The 20,372-nt window shown below is 34.1% G+C and overlaps 2 protein-coding genes across 7 annotated transcripts in view; one reads left to right on the top strand and one right to left on the bottom strand.

The window, feature by feature from the left end:
• The window catches only part of LOC125649063 (helicase-like transcription factor), a 72,490-nt gene extending 70,705 nt beyond the window's left edge, over positions 1 to 1,785 (bottom strand). For both annotated transcript variants that reach the window (XM_048876273.2, XM_048876274.2), the window contains exon 1: positions 1,709 to 1,785. The gene's annotated coding sequence lies outside the window, so the exon portion shown is untranslated. The remainder of the gene's footprint in view (positions 1 to 1,708) is intronic.
• A 174-nt stretch (positions 1,786 to 1,959) lies between these two features.
• Positions 1,960 to 20,372, top strand: part of LOC125649068 (Golgi resident protein GCP60-like) — a 36,108-nt gene continuing 17,695 nt past the window's right edge. For 3 of the 5 annotated variants that reach the window (XM_048876285.2, XM_048876284.2, XM_048876287.2), the window contains exons 1-6: positions 1,960 to 2,143; positions 6,418 to 6,559; positions 10,610 to 10,633; positions 13,912 to 14,052; positions 16,590 to 16,703; positions 17,211 to 17,298. In XM_048876285.2, the coding sequence (XP_048732242.2) occupies positions 1,993 to 2,143; positions 6,418 to 6,559; positions 10,610 to 10,633; positions 13,912 to 14,052; positions 16,590 to 16,703; positions 17,211 to 17,298 (660 nt within the window). In that variant the 5' untranslated portion in view covers positions 1,960 to 1,992. The remainder of the gene's footprint in view (positions 2,144 to 6,417; positions 6,560 to 10,609; positions 10,634 to 13,911; positions 14,053 to 16,589; positions 16,704 to 17,210; positions 17,299 to 20,372) is intronic. The other 2 variants (XM_056165474.1, XM_048876286.2) reach the window with 1 other exon arrangement.

Here is a 20,372-nt window from a genome sequence, read left to right as displayed (position 1 = left end):
TTAAAACTAACAAATTATCAAATAAAATACATATGTCATCACACTTTTTAAGGTACATAAACAGAATTATATATCACCGTCAGAAAATTGCAATTTTCCTTAAACAGCATTATCAAAATTTCATAAAAACTGGTTATGACAATATAGTAGCATTCATAACAATTTCATGAAACTGTATCTTCACAAAAATATACAAAATGTCTGTAAAAATAAAGGAAATCTATCGCATAATAGACTTGATAAAGAAATCAATAGAAACAGAGTTATTGCCCTTGGATTCAATATTTTAAAACGTATCATTGATTATTCATCTTTAACTTAGACTTTTAAAATAGTTTATTTTTAACAAGATTTTTTACAATAACTATCGGAAAAGACTCCAACAAAATTTATGTTCCTATCGCACATAAATGTAAATAAATCATTGATTTTGCAAAATCTGATGACATCACAGGAGGGTGGAATTACTTTAACAGAACTTTTTCCAGCGTTAATTTGTGCTTTTCAAACCAGCTACCAGTCCTGATGGAAATTTTGGTTAGAACATCTCCATATAAATCCGTCACTTGAATATGACGAATCCTTTAATCCAAATTTCCCGTTGCCACATATTTTGCCGTCCAAATTTATCAAAACTGATAATCCTAGTGAATCAGCTCTCTTGCATCAGCACAAATTAAAAAAAATTCAGTTTTTAGAGGCATTTTCATCGCAAATCAGCTGTTCAGTTTGTTTACATCAACACCAGTGACGTCGTATCATACAAATATTCATGAGAATTACGTACATACAAAGCGCACGTGACCCTTTTGCTCAACAACGGATTCCATTTATTTTGGAACAAAAAATGTACGTCTTCTTGCATTATTTTTCATTTCGGATTTAAAAAACTGATTTAAAAAACAGTTTTTTAAACTTCATTTTTAACAAGGAATTCGAATTTGGGGTTATTTTTGTGATTTTTTTCCGTTTTAGCGATTTTACTGATCGCTAACGCGATCGTATATATATACTAAACCGCCTTCGGCGGCACACATTTTATCGCCATATTTTGGGGACCGGTATACTAGAAGTGTTCCGAAAATGCTAATATTGAGTATATCAAGTCAAAAAAGTTTGGTTAATGCACTTCATAATTTCATAGTTTAGAAATATAATCAGGTCAATCAAGGGCACATTACTGATTAGTGTGCTTAACCCAGGGATATGTTTAGGGTCTGTAGGGGGCTGAAATAAGGCCCCATTCCCAATGCTAAAAAGCGGGTATTTTTGCTTTGAATTTCCCAAACAATGGAAACAAATCAAACAGGGTAACCTAATTGTTCGAATAAACCGTTTTCACAGGCCCACAGATTACAATTTTTGCTTCAAAATTGTTAAGTAACCTGATTTTTTGGCCTCTGCTTATTTGAATGAGTAGGCTTTGACCAAATTGAAAGTCATAAGGAGCCCAATTATTATACCTTAATGCTCTCTGGATTGGTCTTTGTATGAAACATTTTTCCAAATTTCAAGCAAATGTCGCTATTTTCCCCCAATTTGAAAGGCCCAGACCCTTGAAATCAAGACCTTAAAAAAACCTGTAAGTGTAACCTGTTGACTTCAGCATCAGAACTTTAAAATTCGTTTATTGGAAAACGCATTATATTGTTTCTTGCACTACATAATCAACTTTTTATAATTTTCATATTAAAGTTTCGTAAATTACCTTTACACACTTCTTTCACATAAATATTTCAGCCGTATTTGATATTGCGCGCGAAATTTCGTAGATATGCGTGCATACGACAGAACGCTCGGAAGGGCACAAGCTGGAAAAAAATGTTAGAAAACTTCTTAATTGGGATTTTATCTTTTTTATTTCCAGTTTTCATTTTAAAATATGTGTAGTATTGTATATGATAATAAACAGAACTAACTTTTGAGAATTTTTACTTTGAACTCGAATAAGTACGACTTGTCCATTAATGTCCCGACGTGGCCAAATCCAAGATGGCGGACGCCGAACAATCGCTTGTGAATGGTGTCACCAATCTAAGTGTGAAAGAGAGTGAACAAAGCAAAAGAGATGGAGATGAATTCAAAAGGGACTGGGGATTTAGTCTCCAAGAGCTATACAAACTTGCAGTTAGATTTTTCAAAGGTGAGCAAAGTGAATGATATTGCATTACCCTGGTGACTGGCCCACAACTAACTGGACTGGAAGTTGTTGGTCCCTAGGGCGAGTAGATCTAGGCAATGTAAAAAAAAAATTCTAAAATTGGAAATACATTTTATGAGGTTTTTACTTTGTATTCAAACCGGAATTAATTTGCAATATAGAATTTTTGTATGATCATCGCATTTAATGGCATTATTTATGCGGTACATAGAATCACCGAAATTGCCGCTAATCACCGAAATTACCAAAGAAAGGACCGAAATGACCAATAAAGGGGTAGAAATTACCCCCAGTGTATGTTCATCTATATACCATCTAGTCGCACATCAAATTTCATGAAGATTGGTAACGATTTAAAGGATTTATGGTCATTAAACCGATTAATGTGAAGCGTAAATTTATACGAGTTATTTCCCATGTTTTATATATCGTATTCATGGTATTGATTTGTACAATATAGTGTGATAAATAGATAAAATGAAATATTTGTCCTGAATTTTATATTGCCATTTTGAACTTACTGGCTATTTATTGTTCGCTTACTGAGTACCTGTCAGTAAAGGGAACAAACTCAGATTCACACGACACAATAATCGGTTTTATGGAAACAACTCCTTCAAATCGTTACCAATCTTTTTGACTAGATGGTATATAGATGAACATATACTGAGGTAATTTCGGTCATTTCTTTGGTAATTTCGGTGATTAGCGGTAATTTCGGTGATTCTATGCACCCTTATTCATGTATTTAAATTAAGTTGACCGCGTTAAAACATCAAAGTGAGCGGATCCAAAAATTTCAGAAGGAAATGGGTTCCACCACATACATTTTAAGGGATCCAATTGAAATTATGAATTAACATTTAGTAGAGAGCGGAGCTCTCCCTATAGGTAACACGTATATACATGTTTTAAAGGAAAATGTAGGAAAATAATGAAAAATTAATTAAACCATACCTATGGAACTTGAAAAGTTTGGTACCAATGACATCAATTCGAATATTAGCACGTGGACATGTATTCCTCCATTTTGAATCTCGTCTACCCTAGTTCATGTCATTCTGAGATGTTACACATAAAATCTGTAAAAGCATGTAAATCTTATTTTCTTAATCATATATAATCGCTCCACGATTAACGCCATGTTTTTTGTTGTGGTTCAAACGCTATGTTTGTAAATTTGCTAAATAACGACGCTGAATATGACGTCACAATGTACTGTTTACATCAATTGCGTTATATTTCCCGCGTTCAATATATAGGCGGATCAAATGTCTAAAATTAGGATGCTTTGATACAGCTCCATCCGCGTGCTAACTTCGGGTTGTTTTTTTCCTGTTTTGGATATAGATACTAATGCCAAAACTTTTTTGCTTCGCCCTTAAACATGGTCACGCCGTAAAACATATTATTTTATGACTGAAAATGCATTTAAACAGGTTGGGAACACTACTGTCTTCCCCTATAGTTAGATATTCTCGCTAAACCGCGATTATCCCTCTTTAGCGAGAGAGTAAACATTACCATAAACAGGTGAGAGAGATAATCGTGTTTAAGCGAGAATATCTTGCTATAGGGGAAGTGTTCCCAACCAGTTAATGGGCAAATGTATTTTTTACTACCTAGTCTAATCTTGGCTGAGTTTCTTCTCTGACAGCTTGATATTTTGTCAAATTTGAATGACGCCTTCACAGAATCTTGGAGCAGTCTTTCATAATTCATGTCAGGAAATTTACATTCAGCTTCAGCCAGTGCTAGCAATTGATGTGCACTTATGTAAGACTGAATATTGGTCAGAAAAATTTGATACAACAGCGTTTGACATTTACTTTTTTGAGCACTAGACCAGTCAGGCTACTTCAAATGATTTTCATTAGACCTGACCTTACATCCATAAGCCCAGGGCTCGAAATTAACATATGCCTGTCAGTCCGTGACTGGTTAAAAGTCTGGCTGACTGACTGACATTTGTTTTAGTCAGTCCGATGAGACTGACCAGTTAATTTTCTAAAGCATCATTTTGGAAAATATACTTAGGAACTTTACACATTTGGCATGCTTCGATATGTAGATGTATCAGACAAATCTGATTTGTAAATATAAATCCCACATTTAAGTGTTACAATATTGTTTAAGACATATTGAGCTAAATTTCATTTTAATAACATTAATGAAATGTGTTTAATTATTTCTGGAAAACTCTGTTGGACTGGTAAATTTTTCAGCGGATTGGTTAAAATTATATACCCCCATCAATCCGGCTGGACTGGTGACATAAAAAGTAAGCTGCAAGCCCTGACCAACTTTTCAGAAAATGATAGTTTTTCCATATTTAAATACAATGATAAACGTTAAGTTTGAACTAAAACAAATTGTCTCCAAAAAGTCTCTAGTCTCGTCATTCAATTTGATGCTTTTATTTTTATACACATTTTCTGTTTCTTTAAATTCTACCCGGCACGAAAATTCTTTTAATAGTCTTTTTAGAATAAAATGACCTTATTAACAGGGTTTTTTTTAATTCTCTTCCATAAGTCCTGCTTTGTTTCTTCCCAATCTTTCATTGAAGACGAGAACTTGTATTTTAATAGATATTCCCACACATATGTCAACACCGAAAAATGGCTGTTTACGATGTAATTTATTAATTTGATAAACACTTTCTTATATATGTTTAATTCACTGGATTTTTTTAAAGTGAAAATTAATTCAATTATACATGTATCCATTTATCTGAAACATAGCTTTACACACAAAAACATTGAGTAGATGTTGTAAAACATCACTTCCGACCACAACTAATTTATTAGAACTAGAAATATAGATTATGACATGCGGTTCAAAATTGCTCGCAAACTCTTTACAGTTATTTTTTTTAGTTAAGAATAAGATATCTTAAGGTTTAAAGTTTCTTGTTTATTTTTTCAACATAACCAGTCGGACTAGTAAATCAAATTTTACCCGACCGGACCTATCATTTAGCAGACTCGGTTGGTCGGACATGCCTTTGTGTCAAACCCTGCACAATATCAAATTTGCTGATGCACAATATATTGGATTATATATTATTTATCAATGTAAAATCCAACAAAAAACAGATAACAACAAAAATAAAAACATAAAACAACTATTCCTTTGTTCTTCCTTAGACATTTTTTTTTTTTTAAAAAGATAGAGAGAATTCGGGGTCGAAATTAACTTTTTCTACCACAGGCTAATTTTAGTCTGTGGGTATAAAACCCATTGGCTAAAATGAAAACCTACAAGCTAAAATAAAAATAATGAAGCAGCATTCTTTTTTCATATCTTTTATAAAATCAATGATTTTTCCCATGATTACTGAGCATAGTGGGTCAACAGGCATCATTTGGACAAGTCACTTACATAAGTCATATGGTGCAATGTTTAGGTCTCTTGACCATCGCACCTTTAATCCACAACCAGTTTACCGCAGGTCTAGATCCAAAGTCTTCCAATTTCATGCCACATCAGGGTTGTCACTAGGGATTTTTTCAAAGCGAATCCCAGACTCATGGTTTATAAGCAGCACAAGTCCCATGAATTTTTTTGATAATCATCTACGCGGTTAACAGTGTACTCTCATGTAATCACTACAACCCGACCTCGATATGACACTAAATTAATGTAGATATGACATGTTGGAGTGATTAATAAATGTAGTGATGGAATATAGTTGTTTGCTGATGATCTTTTAATGATAACAAACGACGCTACTTTTCATTCTGATAAAAATGGCTACCGGAAGAATTGGTAAAACATAGACTCCAATTTTTTTAAATAAATGAATAACAAAAACCTCATACTTGGAATTCAATTTAATCAAATAATTACTCGAATAATTTTCTTGCATTTAAGCAAGCGTACTTAATTTTGTTTTTAAAAAAAGAAAGTCTTCATTAAAGTCAATAGTCAATGAATAATCATTAAGTTTAAAAGTTAAAAACGGTGCAAGTTTTAGAAAGAGACGGTAACTAATCAACAGTTGTTAATTTTCATCTTTTAGTATTCCTGTCACCTCTCTAAATTGGCATTTTCTTCAGTTCGACAGCAGGCCAGTTTTGAGAAGTGCAGATTTGAACTCTGATGTTGTACAAGTTTAATGAATGAAATGTTTTACCAACCATGCAAGAGCAGTGGCTGATGTTAATTGAAAATACATGTACATGTATATTAGTACCATGGTATCAATGCAGATCTTGGTAAATTTTATTATTTTATTTCTTACATTTTATTAGAGAAGGATGGGAAAGCTTTGAAATTGACATACAAGGATAAACTTCGTCTAGTGGCATACACAAAACAGGCTACATACGGAAAGTACCGCAATGACGTGTCACCAGAGGTGGGCTTCCTGGATGTGGTGGGCAATGATAGGAGGTAAGAAAACGCCCAAACCAGGCAAAAGTGATGCTTAAGTGCCTCATAGCATTTTGCAAGTATAGTAAACCACGGTTACCACAAACATGCTTATACTGAATTCATGCATACAGTGAAGTGATTTTCATTTCCTGTAGTTGTATAAACATATTGCATATAACAAATTTCTAATCGATCATGGTAGCTCAGTGGTAGAGCATTCACTTCATAACCATGAGATCATGAGTTTGAGCCCCATTCGTGCCCTGGCTGTGTCAAACCTAAGACATTAAAGTAGGAAGTAATTACTCCTTCACTAAATGCTCAGCATTTTAACCCCTCTCACTTCACGCCACGTGTACCACAGGTTTTTGGTGGTGCACCAAGACAAAAACACATGTTTCTTTTATTCAAACCTTATTTGATTTAGGAAAAGTATTCAAAGTCTTCAGAAAAGTAGGAGAAATTGTTAATTTGTCGATAAAATCACCCAAAAATGTAAATAACACCTCATGATAACAAGTAAAATTCTACTAAGCTCTGTCTGCTACATGTCTCCATTAACAATTTTCAATCGGAGTCTGCACACTACACCTTCTTGTACATCCTGGAATCCCAGAATGCAATATAAATTGGCTGGAAATACAAAAACAACAAAATTCAGACGAAATCAATTATGTCAGATAAGAAATAGCGATAATGCGTTATTTTAAAAAACAGTAAATGTTTGTGTAAAATAACTTTAAAATTTACATTATTATTCAAATAACTGATGTAAATCCTTGTTCTGGGTTTTCTGTATATTAAAGATCTGCAGTCTGACTCACTGTTTTGTGTCGTACATTATAAATCAAAATAAACCAGCCATTCAAACAAATTTTAGTTAGTTCTGGTCTGAGATTTCTCAACAACAAAAAAAACCTGAAGTTGAAATGTGGACTTAAGTCTGAGATTTTACACTGTATTCAAATTTTGACTTGTCAAATAAAAGAAAAATCAGGTTGAAGTTTGAGATATTTTTTTTCAAGATATCCAGGCCTGGTCTATTTAAATCATTGCTAGAAATATATCTCATATTATCAATTCAATTTTCAAGGATCGTTTTGATGAACAGTTTTCTTTACAATGGTTATTTCGTAATTTATGCACCTTGATTAAACACCTTGAAACATACTACTACACTAAATGATAAACTGCTCTGTTGCATACCTTTCAGTTCTTAATTAGAATCATTCGGTTTCCACTCTAAATTGTTCAGCGTTCTTCTCCCAGGTAAAAGTGTTCCTTCCCCCAAAGGCTTTATAACCTTGAGAAACTATACTTAGGTTAAAGTGTACTAACGTATGGATGAATGGACATATAGTCCACCCGTCAGTTGAAATTAAGCTTCAATGATAACCCTCTCTGTATCTCCAAGTGTCAAAACGAGACTTAGTCTAGTATGTGTACAGAATGGACACCATTTAATGCATACATTTACTGTCAGTTATTCACCATGATTCAATATTGAACCAATAATTATTAAATCACAATAATATACTTTATGTAGTCACATGTACATAACTGTGCATGGTTTAATTTATTATCACCCATATTCATTCCACTTTAAATTGATGACATTTTCAAATAGATTATTTGGTAAAACTTGAATTTCCCTCTCTCTTTATCACTGTGTTTCTGTATATAAAAAGTGTCAAAAGTGTCCGAAATGCAGAATTGGAAATCATATCATTGTCATCCTGCCTAAAGGCGTTCATTCTCCATCTTCAAGTGTTCTGTTCTCGATAAAAACAACTCTGTTTTAGTCAAGAACCATTCCATTCAAACCATTCACCATTCGTTCCCCAATCAAAACCGCTTGTCCCCAAATCATTTACAGTTCACAGTTCAACTGGTGTAGTAGTACGCTGTAAGATGAAAGCCAGCATAGGTCTGTACCAATAAATTTGTGAACACGAAGTGGGTATGTTAACATGATATCCAATAAGAATCTTTCTTTCAATAATAACTATGACTCGAGATGCATACAAATGTGTGCCTTTTTATCTAATTTTATGCATTTTTATCATCATGGTGACAGATGACCAATTTTATTATAAGCTGATATTTAACAACAAGCATCAGTCATATTGCATGCTGACAGTTCTGTTTTCTAAACATACATGAACATGACCTCTGATCTGTTATAGGTTATCATCTATGTAATCATTGTAGTGCTCATCCCTTCATCATATCTTTTGGGCTGTTGTAATGTTACATTGTCATACTCTTTCTGATTCTATTATGATGTACATACGGGACCAGTTGCATGGAGATCTGTTAACTTTAGCTGACAGTGAACTTGCCATTAGCTCTTACATTTGTAACTAAATGTTAATCTTTAGTTAAAGGACACATCTCATGTTTTCAAAATATACAAAATTATATGCATTTAGTCTTCCTTATGCTTATAGAAATTAATTGTAATAGTTCGTTTGCCGAAATTTTGCGATAATTAGCCACAATATGGACTTAAATCTTAGCCCTGATTTCAAAAAGCCTAGTTAGTTAGGTAGCCACGTGGTACTGTGACGTCATTGTGACCTTCGTTGATCAACTTGTTGTAAAAGTAGTGTTAGATATTTTTAAAAACTCGGGTTTTAGGGGCCTAATTTATCTACCAGGGATAACATTTTTCGATGTTGACAAATTTTCCGAGTCTTATATCTTTTACCCACCAATGCATACAAATAGCGACCCAAATGTAGCAAGGAAAGTGAGCACGAAATATGCATTTGCGAGTAAATAATGTTTACATGGGATCGCTGTCTCGTATAAACACTATTTGGTAATGCTATTCCTTTAATCATCTGAAATTAACGTTGTTTTTTCTAAAATAAACAATGCAATTATTAAATTTATTTTTGAATAACTTAGATAGACCTAAATTAATTATGATACAATGTATCATTTACAACTAGGCCGAGGCTTACTGTCACGGGTGCATTTCAAAGAAGATAAAATAATAAATAAAAATAGTGATGCGTTCCTTAAAAAAATTTAATCAAAACATAATTCAATTCAAAGTTAGGAAATATAATATTTCATTTAATATCTATAACTGGAAGTTCAGTTATTTTTTATCTTTGAATTTTTTTTTAAAAAACTACCAGTTGGCAGAAACTGTGAGCACAATTAAGTTCTGTCTATATGTTGTTGCAAGGTGAAGGTCAGTTGTTGCGAGTGTGTATTGAATTTGAAGAGCATATGCCGTAGGCCTACATGTAACAGTGCTTATAGCTTCGATATCTAACCATTTTCTCCCAGTTTTTCTATGTCTTTGTCCAAGTGCTTTTTTTAAAAAGTACAGGGACAAATGCTACTGGGTTTATTATGGCAAAATTGTTGTGCTGACAAAAAATATTCACGTCTTTTCCTTCATACCTTCCTTCAAAAACTGAAGGAAAAAAACAATCTAAATCCTCTCTACTGACAGCAAGTACACCCTTAAACAGCACAAAACACCCTAATACAGTGTTATTTACAAGCCGTTAATGTGATAATTGGTTTTTTGTCAATTTAATCTAATCTGTTTATGAAATGGCTAACAATTAACTGTAAAATCTTCTCGCTCAAGGTCGCATATGACGTCGCAGATAATAGCGCGTAAAATATCGAAGAAAATATGCACAAGATTTGAATTTCATCGCTTTCAAACTCGAAAACTACCTAAACTGTTTCATTTAAAACACATGTAAAGTAGTTTTAGGCCTGAAATGAATTAATTTTGCTGAAAAAATTAAAAAGTTTAGAAATATGAGATGTGAACTTTAACTCTATCTAACTTTTGTGCACCTGGACTCCGTACATCGTGACCAGCATCAGAAATAGTATGAGAGTATATTACAGAGCCCTTGTTATTCCATACATCATTATTCTAAAGCCATTTTAAATCAAAGTGTGTGATACTTTGTCAACATAACAAATGTACAGCACATTCCTATAGTATGTATCTGTCATAATTCATGCTGGATAAACTTAGTTTAAATACAAATAAGGTAAAGTGATGAAATCATTTTTCCTCTCCACCAGTTTAAGTACCAACCCCAGCGAGTGGTAAGTATAAAGGATGTTTTGTTTTCTGCAGACACTGTTTGGTAACCATTTTCCAAACTATGTATTGTAAATATAGTTTTTGCTTGTGGAGAGAACCTTTTTTCAATAGTATATCATGATGTAGTATAGTGCCCGTTTTACTTTGGACGATTATCTTGATCTGCAATCATTTCCTACTGGTAGATATAATTGATTTATTTTATTTTTTACACTGTCATACTTTTATGACATATCTTTATAACTAGGATGATCCACAGTGACTTGTAATTGGTTTCATTATTAAATCCCTGCACTGCTTCTTTGATCATTATTTCACAGAACAGTCAAAAACAGCAAAAAATGACATTCCATTTGAGAGGTAAATTGTAAGAGGAGCTGTGTGTCAAGAGACAGGCTTCAATATTTTCCCTGTAAACTAGGCTGTTTACTGTGTTTATTTCTAAGAACATGGCAAATGAAATTTATGGAAGCAAAATCATGAAGCAAGCCTTAATTGTTCTTTGAAATTAATCCTGGTCTAGTTTTTCTGGAGCCCCTTGGCATGATGAAATCATCTTAACATTGAATAACCCCATTGTTTGAGTAGATCAAGCTGTGATGGAGGCTTTGTTATGTCTGGCATGAGTTATTGATGTATGGCCTTTCTATGAATTTAACACTGTTTCTCATGTGAACAAAATGTTTACAGAACATCTTGTTGTATGAGGATTTCGTTGTACATTTGTTATGTTGTCAATACACATTCATTTTCATCAACAGAAACTTGAAACTCAAGTTTACAATAATATAATCAATCATTAAAAGACAGTATGACATCTTTTAACATGTATAAAATGTGACTATATTTTTTTAAAAATTGGGTAGGCTAAAAAAAAAAGATTAAATTCTTTTACACAGTAGCAAATCATCTTTTTGAAAGTAATTGGTGGTGTCTTGTAGATAAGCAGTAAGATTTCAGAATTTTCATTTTCACCCTGGGGGCCAATTGGGCATTGAAAACGAATTACATTTTATATTGAAACCAAGAAAAATCCAAGGCAGGTTAAAAATTACTTTGAAAATAAAATTGTGAGGAAAATATAGGCTTGGAAGAAGCTTGTGAGATTTATTTTAGTGGGTGAAGGGCAAGCAAGAAACTTTTTGATTTTAGCCTTATATTGCGTAGTTTAAACTTTATTTCATTTGAATATGTCAACATATATATACACAATAAATAATATCCACACAGGATTCGGAAACAAGTTCTAGCAACTTATATTAATCCGTTTCCTTAATATTTTATATTAATTGATATTATATTCCTATATATTGCTTCATTGGGGCTTTTCATTTAGATTAGTTATTTGTTATTTATAGAAAAGACAGCATGTCCAGAACAGTTCCACGTGTTCATTTGTGTTCACAGTCTTTTGTGTTCACAGTCATTTGTGTTCACAGTCTTTTGTGTTCACAGTCTTTTGTATTCACAGTCATTTGTATTCACAGTCATTTGTGTTCACAGTCATTTGTGTTCAGTCATTTGTGTGTTCACAATCATTTGTGTTCACAGTCATTTGTATTCACAGTCATTTGTGTGTTCACAGTCATTTGTGTTCACAGTCATTTGTGTTCAGTCATTTGTGTGTTCACAGTCATTTGTGTTCAGTCATTTGTGTTCACAGTCATTTGTGTTCACATTCATTTGTGTTCACAGTCATTTGTGTGTTCACAGTCATTTGTGTTCACAGTCATTTGTGTTCACAGTCATTTGTGTTCAGTCATTTGTGTTCACAGTCATTTGTGTTCAGTCATTTGTATTCACAGTCATTTGTGTTCACAGTCATTTGTGTTCAGTCATTTGTGTTCACAGTCATTTGTGTTTTCAGTCATTTGTGTTCACAGTCATTTGTGTTCACAGTCATTTGTGTTCAGTCATTTGTGTTCAGTCATTTGTGTTCCGTCATTTGTGTTCAGTCATTTGTGTTCACAGTCATTTGTGTTCACAGTCATTTGTGTTCACAGTCATTTGTGTTCAGTCATTTGTGTTCACACAGTCATTTGTGTTCAGTCATTTGTGTTCACAGTCATTTGTGTTCACAGTCATTTGTGTTTACAGTCATTTGTGTTCACAGTCATTTGTGTTCACAGTCATTTGTGTTCCGTCATTTGTGTTCAGTCATTTGTGTTCACAGTCATTTGTGTTCAGTCATTTGTATTCACAGTCATTTGTGTTCACAGTCATTTGTGTTCAGTCATTTGTGTTCACAGTCATTTGTGTTTTCAGTCATTTGTGTTTTCAGTCATTTGTGTTCACAGTCATTTGTGTTCACAGTCATTTGTATTCACAGTCATTTGTGTTCACAGTCATTTGGAATATATAACATCTATGGTTTCTTAATTTCTCAATTTTATTCAATTAACAAGTTTATTTCACATTTATTGAAGCGATGAATCTTGTGAATAAAACTAGAGCTTGTCCAAGCCTGCATTTGATGTTTTTAGACAAAACAGCTGCTTGAAAAATAGCCATTTTGTGTCAGTAATCAGGAAATGGAGGCAAAATGTCATGTTTACGATGTCTTAAGTCTTATTGTACATTGTTTTGATCTAGTTGAAAACAACAACTATGTTTCATCAGGATTCATGAAATATTGAAACAAAAGCATACCTGTTGATTTTGTTTGGCGAGTGGAACCTTTTCCTCTATAATGCTTTGATACTATTCTACATATTTATATCTTGAGAGGTTGTCAAAGAAATAATCAAGCTATACCTATATGATTATGCAAGTGCTGCTTAGTGTAACATTTTCGACATTTATTTTTATATTTCTTCATTTCTGTGCAGGATTCATATTGGCTCAACATAATGAACCAACAAAATTTATCTACCTTTCATGCATGTAATATTTCATTGAATTTTTTTTTCTTTAAAAAAAGGATGTTTATGAATATTAAACAGTATATGAGCATATTCTAAATCAGTAATGAAAAGTCAGACAAGAAATATGATGTGTGTCATCCATTACTCATTGTTCCTGTTGATATTGATAACCTTTCAAATGTTTGTTACATTCACATTTTTTATAGAAAATGATTTTCTTTTTCTTTGTAAACGTACAGTACATGACACTTGAACCTTCTGTTAAGCACCTTTGACAGAAGAGACTTTCTGCTCAATCATGTACAACATTTAATACTTAATAATGTAGATCAGCTCTAAATTACTGCTAGCTGGTTTTCCACTAAATATCGTTGAATAAAGTACATTTGAAGAAAACATTGTGTTCTTGTTATCAGGCAAGCATGGCAGGCCCTAGGAGACATGTCACAGACCACTGCAATGTCAGAGTTTGTTAAACAACTAGACTCCCTGTGTCCACTGTTCCGACCATTCACAGAGGCCCACAGTGCTGAGAAACAGGAGCAAGAGAGAAAAAGGTAGATCGTCTTATCGCCTAATTAACTTTTAAAAAAGGTAGAATTGAAATGTAGGAAATATAGTACTGGTAACACAGATCTGTTTTTTTTACGACTGAGAGGTTATCTGTTCTACCTTACACCAAGTTTTTCAAAACGGGGCTTTATAGCATACCCCTTGAATGGGGTAAACTTTTTGTATCTATAAGGATAATATAATACCTCTTTCATGATTCAATGCAAGTCCTGATACATTAGTCTCAATTTGATATAAAAAGAGGAAAAATAATCTGTATGTTTCTTATAACTAGCTGTTAGTAGATAAATTTAAAAAAAAAAAAAAAAAAAGAATTGAATAATGATAATGATGCATTAATGTGGTCATATCAATGGTAACTACCGGTAAGTGGAATGAGTAAATGACACTAGGGTTTTCAATGATTTAAACAACACCCATCAAACATGATTCAACAGTTTGTCTAAAAAAAAAAAAATTTATAACAGTTCTGCAACAGTATCTGTATCCTTTATTGTGAGATGCCATGTCTATGTTATCGTATTTCCCGTCTTACATATCTTAGTTTTAACATTTTACATGTTGCCACATTCATTTCTATTGATCAGAAGCTGAAATGTGGCTCACTGCTTACAGATAAGGACAACCATTTTTAATTTTGTCATTTTTATTAGCCAATCAGAAAACACATGCTCTAAGTTATCATACAGTTTAAACTTCATCAAAAATTACCCAAAATGAACTGAACCATGAAGCATGATTTAACTACACCGCTTGTATGGTTTACCACTACCTGTATTGATGCAGTTGATTGCCATTCTGAATGCTGTGTCTTATCTCCAATGAATAGACCTCAATAAAGAGTCCTTTATATCTCTATCATGTATGTAATAGATCTACAGTAAAACATGGTTATGTTGAACCTCCAGGGCCAACAAAAAGTTTGTTATATCCAAACTTAATTATATCCAATACAATTTTTGTTATAGATGTCACTTCGCAATAAGTGCAAATTGTGTCTCCCCTCTTTCAGGGGAAGATATATTGTTAAATAAAAATAAATCAATCAAGTGTCACAGTCTTTTAAACAAAGAAACATTAAAGATATATTCACTTGCACACTCCTTCATGGAGTATCAACGGAAGATATACAATTTCCAAAGGATGTTTTTAATGGATTTCACTGGCAACGTTTATTACGTTGCCCCCGGTATTACGTTTTATTGGGACAAAATGAAAAACGTAATAACGGGGTTCCACTGTATATTGTGAACACTTCTCCTATATGGCTTATCTGATCGATTTGAAACTCTGTACAATACTTCATTGCCATCTGTAGATGTGCATGTTGTCAGAACAGGAAGATCCAATTATTTTCCTAAAAGTTATAGTGGATCTAAGAGGGATGGAGGATGTAAAATAGCTTGTGAACACTCCTCCTTTATGGCTTATCTGATAGATTTGAAACTCTGTACAATACTTCATTGCCATTTGTAGATATTCATATTGGTGGGATGGGAGGTTCCCATTATTTTCCTAAAAGTTGTGGATCTAAGAGGGATGAAGGATTTAAAATAGCTTGTGAACACTTATCCTCCTTTATGGTTTATAATATACATGTATATCTTAGTAAATTTAGAATAGTTGAAATGATATTTCAGAACAATTCAACATGTCAAATATGTAGATTTATACTATGAATAGTTTGCATGTATTTTATTTAATCATGATTAAATTGAGGTGAAAGACTAAACAGCAATGTCTTGTAATTTTTCGTCATCTCCTTATATACAAAGTACATGTGCAATGAAGGTTTGTTCCAACAGCACATACAGTCAGTCAAAGGAAGCTTAAAATAGATTTATTTTAACAGATTTACCTGTATCCGTATAAATTCTGTACAGTTTAATCTTTGAATTTATTTTACAACAACTGATCTCCAACACATTGAAATGTATTATGTAAGTGTATATACTGGCGTACATTTTTTCCTGATGGAGTAAAACAAAAATGTTGGATGCTATGCAAAAACTAGAAACAAACAGGTGAACAGTTTGTATAATGCACATGATAGTTACCTGTATCAGTATAAATAGTTACCTGTATCAGTATAAATAGTTACCTGTATCAGTATAGATAGTTACCTGTATCAGTATAGATAGTTACCTGTACACATGTAAATAGTTACCTGTATCAGTATAAATAGTTACCTGTATCAGTATAAATAGTTACCTGTATCAGTGTAAATAGTTACCTGTATCAGTATAAATAGTTACCTGTACACATGTAAATAGTTACCTGTATCAGTATAAATAGTTACCTGTATCAGTATAAATAGTTACCTGTATCAGTATAAATAGTTACCTGTACACATGTAAATAGTTACCTGTATCAGTATAGATAGTTACCTGTATCAGTATAAATAGTTACCTGTATCAGTATAAATAGTTACCTGTATCAGTGTAAATAGTTACCTGTACACATGTAAATGTGACTAAAGCAATTGCGTTATCATCTCACTGTGTGATTTGTGTGTTTACAGACAAGAAGAGGAGGACCGGTTACGGAGGGAAGCAGAGGAGAAGGAGAGGCGGAAACTAGAGGAGGAAGCTCAGAGGCAACTAGAACTACAGAAGCAGAAACAGTTGGAGCAAGAGTAAGTCATGGGGAACATCAGGCACTGTACAGAATAACTGGCAGGCTGTGTACAGAATAACTGGCAGGCATATTGTACAGAATAACTGGCAGGCTGTGTACAGAATAACTGGCAGGCTGTGTACAGAATAACTGGCAGGCATATTGTACAGAATAACTGGCAGGCATATTGTACAGAATAACTGGCAGGCACACTGTACAGAATAACTGGCAGGCACACTGTACAGAATAACTGGCAGGCTGTGTACAGAATAACTGGCAGGCACACTGTACATAATAACTGGCAGGCTGTGTACAGAATAACTGGCAGGCACATTGTACAGGATAACTGGGTTCTCTGGCTCAATTACTGGTTGTCTTGATTATTACATATTTGTGTAGATGATTGGACAGCTCCGTTTCGATGCAAACCACAGCATTTTTTTTTTTTCTGATTTCAAAATTAAATGATATAAACATTTATGTAAAGGTTGCCCTTTAATTCGATTTTATGACCTATTTGATTCAGAATGCAGATTCGAGCAGCACTAAACCAACAGACTGCAGGCCAGTTTGCGCAGTATGCTCAGCAGCAGTACCCCAGCAGTAAACAACAAGTAAGGACTATCAGTAGTTATTCCAGTGAGATATGTTTGGAATTATAAGGACTAGTTATTCCAGTGAGAAATTTTTGGAATTATTAAGGACTAGTTATTCCAGTGAGAAATTTTTAGAGTTGTTTTACAGTCACAAGAGTTTTGAGTCTTAATAATGTTCCATCATCAGCTGGTAGTTCAGATTTTGATATCTTTAAGTTTGAAGTGTCAAAGCTGTACCTAGATAAGTTTTTCCATTTCACCTTCTGCAGATTTACTCTTTATTCCTTAAATTTTGACCTCCAGAATTTGAAGTAATCCTCAAGACATACAGTACTTGAGGAATACTGGTGCATTGCTTAATCAATCTCATGAAATAATTTGTGTACAGGGGTATGTTTGAATAACTGAAAAGGACTAATGGCTAATTGTCAACCAGGTATATGTTTACTAATTAACGAAGTGTCACTACCTTACTCAAAAACTGCTATTTGTGTTACGGAGCAATCCCCTGGATTAATGCGTTACACTTATTACCTGTACAAATACATTGTATGTCCTGAAAGAACATATTTCAAGTAAGAAGCACAAGCTGAGTAATTGATAATGTCAGGTAAAATGAAAATTAGATTCTTGCTATCAACATTTTCTTTCCTTCTGATGTTTGAAGGTAATTACCATTTTTGTTTATTTGTTAATTAGCTTTAGGTTATATGTGCACAGTTTTTGTTCAGGGATTTTTTTAGGGTCAGTAAGGGGCTGAAATAAGGCCCCATTCCCAATGCTAAAAAGCAGGTATTTTTCCCAATTTTATTTTTGAAATTCCCAAACAATGAAAACAAATCAAGTAAAGTAGCCTAATTATTCATAAATCTTCTTCACAGGCCCACAGATTACAATTTTTGCTTTATAAGTAAACCTAATATTCTGACCTCTGCTTATTTATATGAGGTAAACTTTGACCAAGTTGAAAATCAGAAGGGGTCCATTTATACCTTAATGCACTCTGGATTGGTTTTCTCCTTACTTCTTTGTATGAAACATTTTGCCCAATTTTAAGCAAATGTCACTATTTTTCCCAATTGGAAAGGCCCAGGCCCTTGAAATGAAGACCTTAAAAAAAACTGTTGTTTTCCACTTTTGAGATCCAGATTTCTTTCATACCATGCATATAACAGTTTTTAGCTCACCTTAGCTTTTCTGATCCCCCATTGTCTGTCTGTCTGTCTGTAATTTTTTCATGCTTTGAACTTCTTCTCCAGAACCACTGGGCCAATTTTAACCAAACTTGGTACAAATCATGCTTAGGTGAAGGGGGTTCAAGTTTGTACAAACCAAGGACCATGCCCTCTTCAAAGGGGAGATAATCACAAAAATAGGGTGGAGTCATTTAAAAATCTTTTCAAGAGCCACTGGGCCAGAAGAGCTGATATTTACATGAAAGCTTCCTGATATAGTGCAGATTCAAATTTGTAAAATCATGGCCCCCAGGGGTAGGTTGGGGGCCACAATAGGGATCAAAGTTTTACATGCAAATATGTAGGGGAAAATCTTTAGATATTGGCCTAGTTGACTCAGGTGAGTGATGTGGCCCATGGGCCTCTTGTTTGTTGTTGGGTTGTTTCTTTGTTGTTGTTTTTTTTTTCGGGGGGGGGGGGGGGTTGAAGGATGGAGTGTGATGTGGATCTAATCATCATTGGAAACCCACAGTCAGTCGCTCTCCGTTTACCTCCCATGGGACACAACGCCGATATTATCGCATAACTCTTTAGAATGCATGACCTTACGTGACCTATCGAGGACCAATGGGAATTGCCGTAAATATTTACAGAACTTTTCAGCTGTAATGGCGGTGCCCATGAAAGTGTGTGTTTTGTTGTGCCACCATCAAAGACAGTCATGTAGATGAAAACTCAGATTTGGCACCCAAAATGGCTGATATTTTAACTAATACTTTTCTTTCACATGTGCCCCCTCCCCTTCGGAAATCTGGATCCACCTCTGGTATGTTTATTATCATCACTGCTACATGGCACGTGAATAAAATCAGTCATGCATGATACAATTTGAAAATTAAACGCTTGGTAACACAGGCTCTTTTCCTCCGGTCTTTATAGATACAAATACACCTTCCTTTTCAATAATGCAGATAAAGCATCTCGCTGAAAGTTTTGTAACTTGTCCGACTTAAACGTAGTCAAAATCTTCACTTCTAAGGAATGTTTTTCTATGCTCCCGAGGACTGGAAGAAGGGGCTTTTTCACTTGTTGAATATCACAATAATGAATGGTAAAGCAGCCAATCGCATAGAAGCCGAGAAACACCTTTCAGCGAAAATAGTTGTGTTGTGTCCCACGGTAAGTAAACAGAGAGCAATCGACTGTGGGTTTCCGATAATGGGATCTAATATGGTCCCCATAAATGACATTCCATTTATGGAAGCAAAATCTACTTATCTTTAATGAAAAGTGCTACTACTGAGTGATCCTAAGGTAAAATTATACAGTTGTTTACGTCCCTCTCGAGAATCTTTCATTCATATGGAGACGTCACCACTGCCGGTGAAGGGCTGCAAAATTTAGGCCTATGCTCGGTGCTTACGGCCTTTGAGCAGGAAGGATTCTTTATCGTGCCACACCTGCTGTGACATGGGGCCTTGGTTTTTGCAGTCTCGTCCGAAGGACCGCCCCATTTAGTTGCCTCTTACGACAAGTAAGGAGTACTGAGGACCTATTCTAACCTGTATCCCCACGGGCCTCTCTGCTATGGATGCACATTTGAAACTGAAATTTGGTATATAGATACATCATGAGATTATCCTGGTCAAGGTCTTTTTATGCCTCGAAGATCGGGTGAGCATATTGTTTTTGTCCTGTCTGTAATTCTGTCATTCTGTCTGAAACTTTAACCTTGCTAATAACTTTTGAACATTAAGTGATAGAGCTTTGATACTTCACATGAATATTTCTTGTGACAAGACCTTTTCGTGGGTACCAACATTTTTGACCCTGTGACCTTGACCTTGGAGTGACCTACTTTTTGAAAACTTTAACCTTGCTAATAACTTTTGAACAGTAAGAGATAGAGCTTTGATA

This window comes from Ostrea edulis, chromosome 5 (genome assembly GCF_947568905.1).
Source record: "Ostrea edulis chromosome 5, xbOstEdul1.1, whole genome shotgun sequence".
In the NCBI taxonomy this organism is placed as follows: Eukaryota; Metazoa; Mollusca; class Bivalvia; order Ostreida; family Ostreidae; genus Ostrea; species Ostrea edulis.
Note: the sequence above shows the minus strand (reverse complement) of the source record. Positions and strands in the feature narration are given on the sequence as shown.